We start from the raw sequence: 19,046 nt of genomic DNA, 5'->3' as shown, positions 1-19,046 counted from the left end.
AAAGTCGGAACAATCTTTGGATTAAGTAAGGGCGTGACGCAGCGCAAGCTCAAAGGGCTACGCATGCGGTCCGTAGATGAAGTCGGGCATTGTCATAAGAAACAACACGCATTCACAAAATTAATCGCACTTTCTAAGGATGTAGCGATATCGATCTGAACATTGGAAAGTATGGAGTTAATTTATCGATGTAAATAATCTATAACTGTAAGTATAACATGAGATTAACTTCAATTTTTAAGTTATCAGTAATTGCCTTTCTGCTTCAATCGCAATTCGCGCAACCGTTACGGCTGTGTGGCCGGAGAAGCATTAAATAGACATAAAATGTGGTGCATTTAGCAGCAATCTAAGCTTGTCGATATTGATATTTTCGATAGCTACCGCGCTTTGCGCGGGAGGGGGGACACCCCCCTCCCGAACCCTCCCCCCATGCGTGCTTCGCACGCACCGAGGCCGCTGTGCGGCTTGCGTCGCTTCGCGCCGCCAAGCGTCAGAGTAAACCTGGCGAGAACGTTGCTCCAACCAACTTGGATTTTATTTGGATGTAAAGGACTATCATAACCTTGGATTGCACATCTAACTCTTCAAGACATGTAAGGTGTCTTGTTTTTTGTTTTGTTGATTGATCTATTTCCTGTAATAAAAGAAAGGAAATCAAATTTAAAACTAAATTTCCATTGTTATTTGTTGCAGTATCGTAACATTGTAAACGCGATAACTTCAGTTTAACTTAACCTAGACTCATGATTTGGTGTGAATGATACTAGCATGGAGCTATTAACACAGAAGGAGATCCTTCTTCCAATTCCTCTGTTAATCCTTTGTTATCTCTTCCCTCTGGCAAAGGAACGATATCTAACAGCAATCGGTGAGCCGCCAGGCAAAAGTAAAATCTGAGGTCAGTGATTTATTTAAGGTCCCTGCGATGCACTGGCTTAAACGACGTTCTTCCACATAACTTCCCTTTGAGCTCTGGTTTTGTTCAAAATCGAAACACGACTTGCTGTTCTTCCAACCTCCATATCTCTTCATACGAATTCCTGATGTATTGTTGAACTTCTGAGATGATCCCCTTTGCATGCATACCAAATACGTTACAATCTCATTCAACCCAGTCACAGAACGTATGGAGAAAGTTGGATATTAGTCATGTGTTCGCTTTGAAAATATAACGACGAATCTTTGGGGCATTTCTACGGCGATTGTTGCATCGTCGAGTATCCTCCGGTGCCCCACGTACTCCTACTTGTGTAAGTTGAAGGTGAGTGTGATGCCGGAGCTCCGAGCTTGCGCGCTCAGCTGATTCACACAGTACAGGCCTCAGCTCCGGACTGTTTCGGGAAAATATTAGAATTGACGCTTTTGAAGAGATAGACCTAGACCTAACTTTTATGATAAATTCCGTTGATTATGATCTGTAAATTTCATTTATATTAATATTACCCATTGGGTCCGAATGACAGCATTTTAAATTGCATTCATTCAACTTTCCCTATCTGATTTAGGGCTGATTTATGGGCGGCCTGCACCTGTAAGTGTGAAAGTGCCTTGATGGACCACCCTGCTGTGAGGGGATTAGCGGTGCCGCGCATCGGGCAAAGCGTTCAAGAGAGTCAGTTCTCCTTCTGTCATAGCTCTATGATACTAGCATGGATCCCAGAAAGCCTATTGATTTTGAGGTCAGAAGGTCAAAGGTGAAGTCACCACCTTCCACTTTTTTTGCTTGACCAATAACTCCATTATCTTACAGGCGGGCGTATTATATGCTCGCCTTAGCGACACTTATTATTTATCTGTTCAAATCATATTATTTCCAGCCTGGAGAACAAAATAACAAAATCCAATTATTTAGATGGGAAAAAAAACATGTAAATCTTACATATTCGTATAATTTCATTGACTGCAAATACCTGCATAGTACTCGCATCCAGGAGTACTTTGATCCATGAGCAGATATACATTCAGATTATCATTTACACATATTCATGCATCACATTGTGTCATTCAGACTAATGTAACACACGAATCAAGCTTGTTTTCTTATGTGTTGGCATTTGCTTGAAGCTGAATATACTTACTTACATGGCCGTACGCAGAAATTTTTTGCTGGGGGGGGGGGGGCAGGACGCGTAAACTTTTTTGAAAAAGCGATGGAGCAAAGCGACTGAGCTTGTCATTTGGGTGCTTCTGCATTTTGCAAAGTGAAACTGAAGGATTTCGTGCATACTTCTGGTGAATTTTGTGATTTTTTTTTTTTTTTTTGGGGGGGGGGGGCAACTGTCCCCCTGCCCCCCTGCTGTGTAAAGTCATGCTTAATTACTCACTTGGATGCTACAGGTATGTACATAGCTACATTTTTTCCCCCAGCAAGGACCTATAATTAAAAATTGGCAAAAACACTTTAGTATTGAATGGGAAAGACAGATAATGCATACATGTATTTCAAAGTCTGTTAAAGTTCACTAAATGAAATAATTGAATAGGTCATTTACCTTTCAACACAAAGTGCCCTGATATGAGATGTCATAGTAATTGTAGACTAATTTTATGAATACAAATAAATATACCACTAGGCTATAATACAGATTGAATAATAATGAGACTTACATTTTTTGTCTAGATTTTATTGAATTTTCCACCAGAAAATTTATATGTGCAACTAAAGTATTGCCATGAAACATTTATAATCCATGTCATGTTAAGACACCAGTATTTGCATCAGAACTTGTGTATTTGGAGATTTATATTATCGATAATAAACATATTCACAACATCACATTATATGAAAAACATTTATGCTTCCATATCCGATTTATCAGTATCAATCATAATCGAATTAAGACCTGTTTTACATGTACATGAGTACATGTACATGTATCTCTTTGACATTACCCCACTCGCACAAGAGATATTGACTTAAATGCTAGATGCTATTTAAAAGTCAAGTCCACCCCAGAAAAATGTTGATTTGAGTCAATAGAGAAGAATCCAACCAGCATACCGCTGAAAATTTAATCAAAATCTGATGTAAAATGATAAAGTTGTGACATTTAAAATTTTGCTCTTTTTTCACAGAATAGTTATATTTATGCACAAGTCAGTGATATGCAAATGAGAGAGTTGATGATGTCCCTCACTCACTATTTCTTTTGTTTTTTTTATTGTTTGAATTAAACAATATTCAATTTTTTTACAATTTTACAATAAGGACCAACTTGACTGAGCCATAAAATTTTAAAACAATGGTAATTGCTCATGTTCAGGGAGGAATAAAACTTTCTTTCATTTGACAATGTTGGGAAAATTAGAATGTCATATTTCATACAATAGAATACAAAAAAATATTGGGTGGATGACATCATCAATCCCCTCATTCGCATACAGACCAGGATGTGCATGTAACTGTTTCGTGAAATTAAGCAAAATTAAAAAAATCTCATAACCTTATATCAATCCGAATTTGATGATATTTTCAGTGTTATGTAGGGACAGTGATTTTCCGTTTCTAAAAATTGCCTTTTCTGTTTCAGAAAATCTCAAATTCCGTTTCAGCATGTCTTAAAAGGGAAATTCCGATTCCCCATAGACTTTGTGTACATGAAAAAGTGACAATTCCGTTTACATAGAAAACCAATACGCAATGAGTACTGATGTAAAAATGCTAGCGTTGGTCAAAATTTGCATCTACCAAAGTACTAACATCACTTTAAAATCCATTTTAATCGAAGAGATTCCAGCTCAAAAACTTTTTAGAGAAACATAATCAACATGAATACATTATCACCTTTCATATTAGTAGCATTATTTAATGGTTAAATGGGATTTTATCGATGATTTGGGGACTTTTCGGACATCGTCTTGAGCAGTCAACGACTTCCGCCTATCCGCCATTTGGATTTGTTGAATCACCGTGATCATTATATTATGACCGAACGCAGAGGGCAGCAACACACGGCCGTATTCTGCCTTATATGCGGACGTGAGTGTTAACTAATTTAGATAAGATAGAGTGATGGAGGGGCTCGAATGTAGTTACGATGTGTTGATTGTCATGATTGTTGTTGCAAAGTGAGATCGTGTTTTTTCAGTTGATATTCGTATTTGTTAAGGATTTGGGATTAATTTCTGTTGCTATTTTGTGCATTTTTCCGTTTGAAAAGCCACTTTCCGTTTCAAAAGGCCGATTCCGTGAATTCCGTCCGTTTTCAGCGATCGCGGAAAATCACTGTCCCTAGTTATGCTGGTTGCATTTTTCTCTTTTTGTTCAAATCAACTTTTCGTTTGACTTGTCTTTTAAACATTCCTTTGAGTGCACTGATATGGACATACACTATGTATATAATCTTGAAGAGGGGTAGTAGAAAGGAAGTTTTAGAGATTCATTTGAAGTTTCATTTTTAGTTGGTGCTTTGAGATGGAAGTGATATCATTGTGACATTATCACACGATTTTGGCTTTTATTCAAGTCCATAAGATGATTACCTATACAAGGCATTTTAGGAGATAAATAAAAGTCATATTTCGCTCGCTACTTTCAATCCGAGATCAACGAGGTAAACAATTGCCATGTTGCCTTCCCCGGGCTTTGCCCATAGAAATCCTGTACAAAGTAGAGGGCAATATTGGCCATATTTCTACTAGTGCGCTTGCGCAGTAGGAGCCAATTTTGATCGCTAATTTCAGTATTTCAGAAATCAGGTTGGAACCAGTTTATGAACCAACGCATTGTAGATAATGAGCAGTGCGGCCAGTGCATACACAAACGTAACCCAAGCACAAGATTTCTACGCGTTGAGTGTATGTGCGCGCCATGCATGATGCGCGACTGCAAGGTAACAATTGTTTATTAAGGGTTACTTCGCTAAGGTAGTGAATAACCTGAAATCAGAAGTAGTGATGAGCAAACAGGCATATAAATTGTTCCAAGTAGTAGCTTGAATTACACATTGTACAGCCTTAGTAAATAATAATAATGACTAGCTCTCCTTTCAGGAAACGTCAAATATGTTGCCCTTAAAAGACCCATATTTCCCTCGTCTAAAGACTCGGGCCAGTATGATTATGTTGCAGGTGACATATTTGATGTTCCCCTCAAGGCCAGTCAATATATAATTGTTCAGGAATGATTCCTTCATCCACATCAGGTATCAAAAGTGTTATAAACCTTAATTTTTGCGGTTAAATCCAATGGAACTTGCTTTACATACGTTTACGTGCTTAAAATATTTAAACTTATGAAAGTAAACGCCCTGAAATCATAATCTCTATCGCTAATTTCTATATCTCTATTCCCACATGTATAATAAATTGTCACTAATTTTATTACAAGTCAAAAGATTGGTCCTTATTACTTTGGTTATATTTTGTGGTTTTATGATTGAAAATTTGAAATTGTTAATTGAAACTTGATCTTATTTTGTATTTTTTTAAATAAAAGGAATTAAGTTTGTTTCATTTCTTTTAATTAAACATACTGTTGAAATATTTGTTTGAAAAAAAAGCCCAACTTTTTTATGCCTATTTATTTGATAATGGTAATAATTTAATTTCTTTTTTTTATATTTGTTACAGGTCGGACAATGTATGTAATCCCATTTAGTATGGGTCCTATTGGATCACCTCTTTCAAAGATTGGTATTCAGCTTACAGACTCGCCCTATGTGGTTGCTAGTATGAGGATTATGACAAGGATGGGGAAGGAAGTCTTAGATATTCTTGGAGAAGGAGAATTTGTGAAATGTCTGCATTCAGTTGGGAGGCCGCTTCCATTGAAAGGTATGATGGTTAAAATATAGCTTGTTGCTGTCATCTGTTAAAAGTTCATAGTTTTTGTCTCGCCTGCATAGCAGAGCAAGACTATAGGCGCCGCTTTTCCGACGGCGACGGCGGCGTCAACATCAAATCTTAACCTAAGGTTAAGTTTTTGAAATGACATCATAACTTAGAAAGTATATGGACCTAGTTCATGAAACTTGTACATAAGGTTAATCAAGTATTACTGAACATCTTGCCTGAGTTTCAGGTCACATGACCAAGGTCAAAGGTCATTTAGGGTCAATGAACTTAGACCATGTTGGGAGAATTTTTTTCAAAATCTTAACCGAAGGTTAAGTTTTTGAAATGACATCATAACTTAGAAAGTATATGGACCTAGTTCATGAAACTTGAGCATAAGGTTAATCAAGTATTAGTGAACATCCTGCACGAGTTTCAGGTCACATGACCCAAGGTCAAAGGTCATTTAGGGTCAATGAACTTTGGTCAAGTTGGGGGTATTTGTTGAATTACTATCATAACTTTGAAAATTTATGGATCTAGTTCATGAAACTTGGACAAAAAGTTAATCAAGTATTAGTGAACATCCTGCCTGAGTTTCAGGTCACATGACCAAGGTCAAAGGTCATTTAGGGTCAATGAACTTTGGCCAAATTGGGGGTATTTGTTGAATTACCATCATAACTTTGAAAATTTATGGATCTAGTTCATAAGATTTAGACATAAGAGTAATCAAGTATCACTGAACATCCTGTACGAGTTTCAGGTCACATGACCATGGTCAAAGGTCATTAAAGGTCAATAAACTTTGGCCATGTTGGGGGTATTTGTTGAATTACCATCCTAACTATGAAAGTTTATGGATCTAGTTCATAAAGCTTGGGATACAAGAGTAATCAAGTATCACTGAACATCCCCTGTGAGTTTCAGGTCACAAAACCAAGGTCAAAGGTCAGTTAAGGTCAATAAACGTAGGCCATGTTAGGGTAATTGTTGAATTGCCATCAAAGTTTATGGATAGAGTGAATGAAATGTGGACATGGATGTAGTTGACAAGTCTTACATGTAAGTCACCGTTCAAATGTCATTTATGGTCAATGAATGTGGTATTATGTCATTATATGAATGGTGTTTTTGTGAATGATTATTTTATAGTACTGTACTTAGTTTTCAAAGTTAGCACTGCTGCTATATTAAATCGCGTAATGCAGGCGAGACTGCCAGAGGCGTTCCACTTGTTAGAATAAGAACTCATTCTTCCCCTTTTTATATTGTTATCTTCCAAGAGGACATTGTAGAATTTAGGTAAAATGTATTAAAGGTATGATGGTTAAAGCTAAATTACTGTAGTTGCAGTAAAACACTAATTTCGTGAGAAAGTCTGTAAAACCAAGGTTAAGTAGCCTATGACTATATCATCGTGGATCTAGATCTGGTACAGTTACATAAACTGAACTTTGTGAAATCATAAAATCTAAGCTGAAATACGATCACACTGAAGATCACCAACACAGATAGGCACACGTGGGACAGTGTATTATTATTGCTGGAATAAAGACCCGACGGAAGTGACCGAATCCGCGCTTATTTTGCTTATTTCTCAGCAATTACACAATTTCTTCCAGAATCCTTTGGCACATATTTTTTATTCATACAAACAGACACTTGGGTGGTCATTATATTAGATTCTGTAAAAAGTCATTTTGAGATCGTTACCAGAACTGGAATTTACCTTTAAAATATAGCTTGTTGCTGTCATCTGTTAAATGTTCATAGTTTTTAGAATCAGAAACTCATTCTTCCCCTTTTTATATTGTTATCTTCCAAGAGGACATTGTAGAATTTAGGTAAAATGTATTAGTTAGGTATTAAACCTGAAATTCATTGCTCTTTTAATGATCTGTGTGTATTTCTGTTGTAGCCATTAGGACATGTAAAAACAATTAGTAATGATTGCACTGGGGGAAAAAATTCCTGGTATGGCATGACAATTTGCACCACATTTTTGAAAGACTGATACACAAAAAGTCTTTTGTGTAGCAGTGTACCAGACTTTTACACATGACTGTACAAGAACGTATTAGAGAGCTTTTCTCTTATGACCAAAAGTGCTTATCAGATTCGGTAAGCAAAATTAGTTCCTGTAGTAAAATAAACAAAATTAGCAGATATTTACATTTAACTTTCTATTTTCTATGCTGTCTAGAAATTACATAAAGTTGCTTTATAGAAGTTATCCTCAATTGCCTTAAAAAAAAATGTATTGTCAAGAGGTTTATAGAATTCAGAATTACATAAGTTGTGAATTCCTGTATCCCAGAACTGATATTTCAAGTATTCTTGACATTTATTCTGCAGAGCCTCTGACAAATAACTGGCCCTGTGACCCAGAGAGGACAATCGTCTCTCATATTCCTGACCGTAGGGAGATCTGCTCCTTCGGCAGTGGATACGGAGGAAACTCGCTTCTTGGAAAGAAGTGCTTTGCTCTGCGTATTGCATCAAGGATTGCCAAAGATGAGGGTTGGCTGGCTGAACACATGCTGGTGAGTATTCTACATTGTAAGTTTAGAAATTGTAGTTCTGATGATTTGTTAGAGTTTAACCGTCTAATTTGATTTACAGTTGGAGGAGACATGTAGTGAGGACCCAAAAATGCAAATTTTCTTTTTCTTTTTGTTTTTGTGACTCACCATTACAAATTGTCAAATTATTGAAATTTATTTTTTTGTAAATTCTAATATCTTAAAGTCACCATCCAAAAATCTCTGAATTCTTGCCTTGCAATTGTCGCCGTATTGTTTTTAGTGACATGATTTAACAAACTTTTAAAACATAACAGAGATTTGAAATAAACTTTTGACTTGTAAAATTGAAATATGTATTTTAAAAATTATGTCTTTTCTTATTGTTGATTGTGTTTGTGTTCTAGATTCTTGGACTGACAAATCCTCAGGGTGAGAAGAAGTATGTTGCAGCAGCGTTCCCTAGCGCCTGTGGCAAGACAAATCTAGCAATGCTTAACCCTACCATCCCTGGCTGGAAGGCAGAGTGTGTTGGTGACGACATCGCCTGGATGAAGTTTGATAGTAATGGTAGGCTTCGTGCTATCAATCCTGAAGCAGGGTTCTTTGGTGTTGCACCAGGTACATCAAACTCAACAAACCCCAACGCAATGGCCACTATTGAGAGCAATACTATCTTCACAAATGTAGCTGAGACCAGTGACGGCAGGTTTTACTGGGAAGGACTGGAGAAAGAAACACCAGATGTAAGTAGACCTGTGTTACCAACAAATGGTATTCTCCAAAATAGATCTATTAGATAGTTTTTCTTTAAAAAAAATAGGGAATACATTGTAGATGTTCAAGTACGTTGAGCAGGGCAAGATTTTAGATGATGCTTTACTCAACACTTAAAAAATACCTCGGGGTGGTGCTATGACAGTTAATGAGTTGAAATTTAATCCATATAAGACACTTCAATCACATGAAATCTTTGTCAAGAGAAGTAAACACGTAACTTACCATTCATTGTAGGCCTGAGTCATATTGATTGTTTGGAAAACTGGTGTTCGACAGCTTTAAATCGATCAAACATCGATGCATCGAATTTGGAAGGCGGGAATATCAAGATAATTTTTTTGATCCGTCGATGCACGCACTGCGACGGTGTGCGCTGAGAGGAATTAATTAGCGTTGCACAAGCAGATAACAGAGCAAAGTTTGTTTGTATTTTCCATGATCACAAAATAAGTACCCATGCAGAATTCCAAAAATATCTGCAGATGACAACATACAAAAATTTGAAATGAAATAGTATAAAAGACATGAATCACACAGAGTTTATCCGAACGACTCGGTCAACAAGCACAAGCAGTCCAGACTCGCACACACACAGCTCTGCACACTCACTCTCCTGAAAAGACATGCGTGCTTGCCAGCCAACAAGTGCTATACTAGCGGAGCAGGCTACTTGCCTGAGATGTAGTTGGATCCAAAATTAGCTCCAACTTGATGGAAATAAATATCATACACAATTTTCTCTGGATGGTCATTTGAAGTGGTATTCTATGCTGACATAATGATTGTGAGGAAAGTTTGTGGAATATGAGTTACATGTATGACGATGTTCACGAATTAATCGATATGATTAATGACGGCGGCGTCAACACTGAAATCTTAACCAAGGTTAAGTTTTTGAAATGTCATCATAACTTAGAAAGTATATGGACCTAGTTCATAAAACTTGGACATAAGGGTAATCAAGTATTACTGAACATTCTGCCTGAGTTTCAGGTCACATGATTAAGGTCAAAGGTCATTTAGGGTCAATGAACTTAGACCATGTTGGGGGAATCAATATCGAAATCTTAACCAAGGTTAAGTTTTTGAAATATCGTCATAACTCCGAAAGTGTATGAACCTAGTTCATGAAACTTGGACATAAGGGTGATAGTGTATCATTGTAGATCCTGCCTAAGTTTCAGGTCACATGACCAAGGTCAAAGGTCACTTAGGGTCAACAAACTTTGACCATGTTGGGGGTAGTTGTGGAATCGTCATCATAACTTAAAAATGTTATGGAAGTAGTTGATGAAACTTAGACATAAGAGCAATTATGTATCCCTGAACATCCTGTGCGATTTTCAGGTCATATGACCAAGGTCAAACAGGCCTCTCGATTAACTTTAATTTTTGGAAGTCAGCCGGGCACCCTGGACTGAACTTTAGGTGGTCAAATGGCAGTTTAGGTGGTCATCACATGCATATTGAAAATATTGTATCATGACAAATTGTAAAGTATCAACTCTGTAAGTTTGCTGCGAAACACTACATTACTGGTGGAACCTTTCTGTGGATTAAAAAGGACAAACTCAAGGCTTTGATTCAAAGGAGATAAAAAAAAATTACTCATGATCCTTTTCACACCTTTGTTTTACTTGAGACTTGTTCATTTTTAGACTTAAAGTTAGAGGTACGTTTTTAAATGAAAAAGGGTCAATGACATTTCCTGAAATAAAAGCACAACACCCTCACCAACACTGAGGGAAACCATGCATAATAAAATGAATACAACTTCACCAAACTGAAATTGGAAAGAACATCATTCAATTCACATTTGATCATGGTTATGATAAATTTATTGTCAAAACATCACACCAAGTTAACCCTCAATCTCCCGGGGTATTCTGATTCTTGTCATTCCCGGGGGGGGGGGGGGGGGGGGGGGGCCATTATGGCCCCCCCTTAAGATCTCAGCCGTGGATTGCACGATCACAACGAAAATTTGCATGATGGTAGAGAATGACTTAATCTACGCAGTTGCATTGGTAAATTTCACTGAATTCATATATTTTTATTTTATATGAATTAATTATGCTAATTTATTCATGAAATCATACTTTTTGCTCTGATTCACTAAATAAAGCTCCTCGAATGCTATTTTTTGTTGAAAATATTCTTTATAGCATTCCTAACAATTGTGAATGAAAAAAATTTTGGTACCAAGACCGATTTCTTATGTATTTTATTGTTTTTTAAATTTCTTATGTATTTCTTTGTTTTTTTACTTTTTGTTTTTTATTGTTTTTTCAATGGAAATCGTTCCAGACTTAATTCTAATCATAAACAAGGCAAAATTAATTAAGTTTGATCATTAAAAGTAGAAATAATGATACATTTATGAATTTTGGCCAAATACACAATTTGCATTGGATTTGTACATGAAATCACGTTTATGAGCAATTTTGGGTCTGACATGCACTTACATAATGTTGCGTAATGTCGTAACCGCGTACCCGGGCGTCACAAATTTGGTCTCAAAATTTGCGCGAGACTTGAAAGTAAAAAGTCAGTGAGCGGCGAGGTCAAAAAAATTTGCGCAGCAGATATATCGCAAAAATTGTCGAGGGGGGGGCCATAATGGCCCCCCCCCCCCTGGGAGAATTAGGGTTAACAGTCGTTGCCGCGGAAATGTTGAAGTGCACTCACTCCATAAAGTGAATCAAACCAAGACTTGTCATGATTTGGTCTGTCACATGTGTAAACTATTTTTTCCTTTTTTTTTACCCGCAATACTAAATGTACTAACTTGATATAATTATAAAGGCTTCATTTTCAGCCCCCCCCCTTCCTCGTTCCTCCCCCCTCTCCCCCTCTGTCCATGTTTCTCTCTCTCTCTCTCTGTGTAACTGTCTCTCTCTGTCCCTGTCCCTTTCTCTCTGTCACTCTCTCTAAGGTAAACTCTGAGTCTCTTTGCTTAATTTGTTTTCTTTTAATGCATGATATCCTGTACTCATAGTTTGGATATCATATTAGTATTTTAATTTTGCATTGTGTAATTACCGGTATGTAATTATTTATGATGTTTATGTCATGTTATATTTTTGATTTGTAAAAGATTCCACAATTCAGCCTCTGGCTGCGAAAGAATTTATAGCAACTTTTTATGAAATGGGCCCCAGAAGTATACATTACAGAAAGAGTGGGAACAAAACCACAAGTGGCTTGGATGAGGCAAAACATAAACAAGTGATCATGTCGTTTAGGCCTGGGACGAATGTCATTTTTACCATTCGATTATTTCCTGAAAAAACAATCGAATGATTCGATTGTTCGTCGGGAATCACGTCTTCTAAAATCGCAAAAGTTGACCTAGTTATTAGTGACCGAAAATCTACAACTCTCAATGCCACACTTATACAACTGGACCTCACTGCATTGAACATCAAGGGTCTGTTTCTCACAAATGAAAGTATGACTATTTATTCCCCCTTTGATTTCTTTGACTATGTCAAAATATATTACATGAAATAACTTTCAGTTTATTGTTTCAATTTTAAAAAATTCCTGAATCAATGCTTTTATGCACCCCGCATATGAATGAATCAGTCCAGATCATTGTTCACAGCTCAGTCCAAAGTCCATTTACGTCTTTTTTTGTCTCCAATTCACAGTAAACAATTCATTCACGCCGTATTCTTGTGACAGAGACACTTTTTTGGGGAAAAAATTCATCCCTTGCCTACGTGCCATACCCAAGCTTGTTGCACTGCCCACGATGCTACACACTGTATTAAAAAAAAAATTAATTGCAAAATATTATTCAATTAAAAAATCAAAATTCCTAAGTTCCAAATTACATTTTTTGATAATTTGAACCTATAACTGGGTCTATATTTGGAGACTAGTCGAGACATGGAATGAATAGGGGAAGGGTACGTGTTGGAATGTTATTTTTAGGCCTCTGGGGAAAATTGGTGTGCCTGTGTATGGGGGAGGGGGTAGTACAGATTGCTTTGCTTTGTTTTGAAACATGAAAGGGTTCCCGCATTCAATGATTCCAACCCCCTATCTTTCTCCTCCCCCTCCCCCTCTCTCTCTCACACACCCACACACGCACACAGATGGGGAGGGGTTGATTTTTTTTTCTCTGAAGTCATGACCTTTTCTGATAATGGTCACACGCGCGCTTGAAAGCAACTCCAATCAGTGGAGCGCTGGCCAATCACAGATCAGCAATTAGCTGTTCTGTGTGTGTTCTATTTTAAGACGCACATGTACACTGTGTATCGAGGGGAAGGCCGGATGGGTTAGAATTCATTCGGAGCTCTTTGAAGTTGGTGTTTAACAGTGAATACAATACAGTCATTGTTCATTTTTTTGACAAATTGCCTCTGTATCATTTTCAAACCTGTATCAAGTATTTCAATGCAATTGTTATCATTGCATGAGAGAGGTTTCATTCGTTTTAGACTTACTCATTTTCGGTTTTCTACATTTGTTTTTTCTGGTGGTCAGCCCGGGCACTATTACCCGACTTTTAGGGTGCCCGACGGAGCTTTAGGCGGTCAATTGCCCCCGGACCGCCACCAATTTGGAGCCCTGTCAAAGGTCATTTAGGGTCAACGAACTTTGATAATGTTGAGGGTATTTGTGGAATTGTCATCATAACTTTAAAAGCTTATAAATCTAGTTTACAGAAACTTGGGACATAAGAGTAACCATGTATCCCTGAATATCTTGTGCTTGTTTCAGGTCACATGACCAAAATCAAAGGTCATTTAGGGTCAATGAACTTTGGCCGTGTTGGGGGTATTTGTTGAATTGGCATCATAACTTAAAAAGTTTATGGATCTACACATGTAGTTCATGAAACATAGACATAAGGGTAATCAAGTTGTTTTGCACATGTCTGAGGTCACATGATCATGGTCAAAGGTCATGTTGGGTAAATGGACATAGTATTTTATTATCATATGAGTGTTTTGTTTTATGACTAATTATTTAATAGTCTTTTTCAAAGTCAGCACTGCTGGTATATCATATCGCGTTACGCTGGCGAGCCTGCCAGAGGCGTTCCACTTGTTAATTTTAGACACAAGTGTGCAGAGCATGCGATCGAAATAAATATGAATGTCTCAAATCAAGCTCTAAATCTATATGAATGATTATTGGATGTTAAATAATTATGATTTAATAAGATTTTATGGCCGTACTAACAATATTGACAATGTCAGCAAAGTTATGTTATATGGAACTATTAATACTGTCATTATTTTTATTTCATATCTGGACGTCTCAAAGAAAAGAAGCACAATGCGCGCGCGATTGATGACAGATAACATGTTTTCCATTCATGAATTCAAAGGTCATGTGGGCACAAATAAGCTTTAAATTGATGGGAAAAAATATCAAATGGAATTTTCTCTGTTTTGTCATGTAAAATGGTATTGTATGGTTTATTTTACGTTGATCGCGTCAATTTTCTGGTTTGATTTAAAGCACGCCACTGCGCATGCGCAATCGATTGACAATGAATTCCATTCATGAGTTCATTGTGCAAATTATCTTAGCACAAACAGATGAGTAAGACTCGAACTAAACTTCAAATTAATGGCGAATAAGCATCATAATTACGCAAGTAAGTAGAAGTTCAGTTAGACACTACTGTTTATTTTGATGATTGTGTGTACCAATCAAAATGGCCATATTTCTTTCCTTCACACTGTCATTTTTTGTCTCACCTGCATAGCAGAGTGAGACTATAGGCGCCGCTTTTCTGACGGCAGCGGCAAATACATCAAATCTTAATCCAGGGCTCGACACTAGCGCCGGTCCGACGGTCCCAGACCGGTAAAAATCGCTGTCGGGCCAGTATATTTTCAGAAATAGCAAGATTTACTGGTCCGACATGACCAGTAAAAAATATCATTGTCGGGCCAGTAATTATTCCAAAAATAGCAAGATTTATGGGTTCGACATGACCAGTAATAAAAACCATTGTTGGGCCAGTAACTTTCCCAGAAATGGTCAAACTCACTGGTCCAACATAAACATAAAAAATATTCCATGACTCAAATTGCAAACTATTTTCCTCCCGTTAAATTCTGTCATTCACACACAGAATACACACAGAATGAATCGCATGTAATTTTTACTAGGGTACATATACAGTGTACATGAAGCCAGCCACACAGCCCACATGGTAAATTTTCTACTGGCTGCACGAACGAAACTTGGCTAATCTCTGGCAGAAATCTTACACAGAACTGTCAAAATTCACAGTTCACACTCATGAAAAGCTCTTATAATGTCCATATTTCATGATACTTGGACATAAGCTTAATCTAGTAATACTGAACATCCTTCCTGAGTTTTTCTGGTCACATGACCAAGGTCAAAGGTCATTTAGGGTCAATGAACTTTGACAAAGTTTGGGGTATTTGTTGAATTGCCATCAGTACTTCAAAAATTTATGGATCTGATTCATAAAACTTGGACATAAGAGTATTCAAGTATCACTGAACATCCTGTGTGAGTTTCAGGTCACATGACCTAGGTCAGAAAGTCAATGAACTTTGGCCATGTGGGGGTATTTCTTGAATAACAATCATAACTCTGAAAGTGTATGGATCTAGTTCATAAAACTTGGACATAAGAGTAATCACGTACAATGTATTACTGAACATCTCGTGCGAGTTTTAGGTCACATAACCAAAGTCAAAGGTAATAAGGTCAAAGAACCCTGGCCACGTAAGAGGTAATTATGAAATTGCTGTCATAACTGTAAACGTTTATGGATCTAGATTATGAAATGTGGACATAGGGGTAATCAAGTATCACTGACAAGTCTTAGGTCACATGATCAAGGTCAAATATCATTTAGGGTCAATGAACGTAGTATTGTATCATTATATGAATGGTGTTTTTGTGAATAATTATTTTATAGTAGTTTTCAAAGTCAGCACTGCTGCTATAATGAATTGCGTGATGCAGGTGAGACTGCCAGAGGCGCTCCACTTGTTTTTTTTTTGATGCACCGATTTTGCAAAATCTGCATCAGCGTCGATGACATCGATCGAACACCGATTTTAAAATTGATTTGACTCAGGCTTAATCCATTGTCCAGCTGATACTGGTGGAGTCAAGAGTCTCTGATCTCATCTTCAAAGAGACATATGCATGAAGCCCTGTCATACACCACACCTGACCAAAAGAAACTATCAGATTGTTAATGATAATTTCTCTTCTAGCAGTGATGTAATGTCCTTATATTTTCATCATACATGGATATGCCCGTTTGGAAATCCTGATTTATGGTTCACAGTTTTTATTGTCTCACCTGCATAATGCATAGCAGAGTGAGACTATAGCAGAGCTGCCAAATAGTAGGATTTTGTCGTATTCCGTACGATTTTTCACTTAAAATACGACACTACGATTTTTCTAAATAAAATACGATTTTACGAAAATATAGCTATGTGCATCCGTGTATTATGTGTGTGTATATCTCATTGGCATTACGTACGTAATACCGCGCTCGTATATAGCGAGCGCGGTATTACGTTGTGTGTGTGCACAACAGGCAAGTACGATGTTCCCAGCGCTAGCGCAGCCATGGCCAATCCAGGACTCATGTGTGCGCGCGTGCATGCTTATGCATGTACTGTGTGCGAATCTCGCGGCGCTTTATCATCTTTGGTGCGGAGCTAAATTCACTGTGTAGCTACCGGTACGGTACTAGCGCGCTGGCCTGGCTGACGATACCGCATGCTCCGGCCGGCCTCGTACTCGTCTTGAGCACCGTCGTCGTTTGTGTCTGTGATCATATTGTGAACAACGGACAAAGAGAGTTAATTCTGTAATATTCATCATGGCATCGAAAGGATCTGGATCATCACGGAGACAAACATTCCTATCCGAATATACGACTAGGTGGCCATGCATAGTGGCCAGCAAGAAGAACGATTACACCGCTCGATGTACGGCATGTGCATGTGACTTCTCGATATCGCATGGCGGTGCGAAGGACATCAGCTTGCACCTAAGTCGGCAGAAGCATCGACAAGCTGTGGAAGCCATGAAAAAAAAGAGTTTAGGTCCAGTCTGAGTACTGCAACACTAAGTGATATTCTCACTCAAAAGGCAACATGCCAATGTAAAGGACAAAACTGCTTTGAAATGAAATTCAGTGATAATCTATTAAGTAAGTGCAAAGGAGCAGCGACATCAGCAGCTGCATCAGGGTCCCACATGTAAATGAGGTAACCTATCAGTCATGCATGTAATTATGTTACTATAAAATGAAGAACCTATGAATTTACCCCCCCTAATCCTATTCAAACCTGTCGTATACGTAATATACATGTAAAAATTACAGTTGGCACAGCAAAATAATGAGATGTATGATAGGAAAGTACACGATGGGTATGAATAGGATTTTTTGTCTAAAAATAGGATTTTTGGGGTTAAATAATAGGATTTTTGTTGAAGTGTGGTTGGCAGCTCTGCTATAGGCGCCGCTTTTCCGACGACGGCAGCGGCGTCAACACCAAATCTTAACTTAAGGTTAAGATTTTGAAATGACAGCATAACTTGAAAAGTATATGAACCTAGTTCATGAAACTTAGATGTTAGCTTAATCAAGTATTACTGAACATCCTGTCTGAGTTACAGGTCACATGACCAAGGTCAAAGATCATTTAGGGTCAATGAACTTTGGCCAAGTTGGGGTTATCAGTTGAATTACCATCATAACTTTGAAATTTTATGGATCTGAGCCATGAAACCCGTACATAAGAGTAATCAAGTTTAACTGAACATCCTGTGCAAGTTTCAGGTCACATGATCAAGGTCAAAGGTCATTTTAGGTCAATGAACTTTGGCCAAGTTGGTGGTATTTGTTAAATTACCATCATAACTTTGAAAGTTTATTGGTCTAGTTCTTAAAACTTAGACATAAGAGTAATCAAGTATCATTGAACATTCTGTGCGAATTTCAGGTCACATGACCAAGGTCAAAGGTCAATGAACTTTGGCCATGTTGGGAGTATCTGTTGAATAATCATAACTCTGAAAGTGTATTGATCTAGTTCATAAAACTTGGACATAAGAGTAATCAAGTATCACTGAACATCCTGTGCGAGCTTCAGGTTACATGACCAAGGTCAAAGGTCAATGGACTTTGGCCATGTTGGGGGTATTTGTTGAATAATCATAACTCTGAAAGTGTATGGATCTAGTTCATAAAACTTGGACATAATAGTAATTTAGTATCACTGAACATCTCATGCGAGTTTCAGGTCACATGACCAATGTCAAAGGTCATTTAAGGTCATTGAACTTTGGCCATTTTGGAAGTAATTTTAGATTGCTGTCATAACTTTCAAAGTTTATAGATATAGTTTATAAAATGTGGATATAGGGGTAATCAAGTATCACTGACAAGTCTTAGGTCGCATGATCAAGGTCAAATGTCATTTATTGTCAATGAATGTAGTATTTACCATTTACCATTATATGAATGGTGTTTTTTGTGAATAATTATTTTATAGTAGTTTCCAAAGTCTGCACTGCTGCTAAATTGAATCATGTAATGCAGGTGAGACTGCCAGAGGTGCTCCACTTGTTTCAAAGCACAACCCACATTTTATTTCCTGTATCTTGTAGGATATCCAATATTGCTGAATAAAATGCCATTCTTATTTTCATCTTTGCTTCTCAGGATGTCAGTATCACAACATGGCTTAACCAGGAGAATTGGACCAAAGACATGAAGACATCAGATGGTAAGAAGGTGTTAGCAGCCCATGCTAATTCAAGATTCTGTGCCCCAGCCAGGCAATGTCCTGTCATGGATCCTGCTTGGGAAGACCCTGCTGGTGTACCCATTGATGCTATCATCTTTGGAGGAAGGAGACCAGAAGGTAAGGCATACAGAGAAGAGTTACCAATTTGATATCATTATGACACTTTTCCATCATG

The 19,046-nt window shown here is 37.5% G+C and overlaps 1 protein-coding gene across 1 annotated transcript; it reads left to right on the top strand.

Annotated features, from left to right (window-relative positions):
• The first annotated feature begins 3,107 nt into the window (after positions 1-3,107).
• Positions 3,108-19,046, top strand: LOC129279435 (phosphoenolpyruvate carboxykinase, cytosolic [GTP]-like). The gene is made up of 4 exons (XM_064094846.1): positions 3,108-5,778; positions 8,137-8,324; positions 8,711-9,049; positions 18,787-19,046. The coding sequence occupies exons 1-4, from the start codon at positions 5,583-5,585 to the stop codon at positions 19,018-19,020; spliced, it is 957 nt and encodes a 318-aa protein (XP_063950916.1). The 5' UTR covers positions 3,108-5,582; the 3' UTR covers positions 19,021-19,046.

Source organism: Lytechinus pictus, chromosome 2 (genome assembly GCF_037042905.1).
Source record: "Lytechinus pictus isolate F3 Inbred chromosome 2, Lp3.0, whole genome shotgun sequence".
NCBI lineage: Eukaryota > Metazoa > Echinodermata > Echinoidea > Temnopleuroida > Toxopneustidae > Lytechinus > Lytechinus pictus.
Note: the sequence above shows the minus strand (reverse complement) of the source record. Positions and strands in the feature narration are given on the sequence as shown.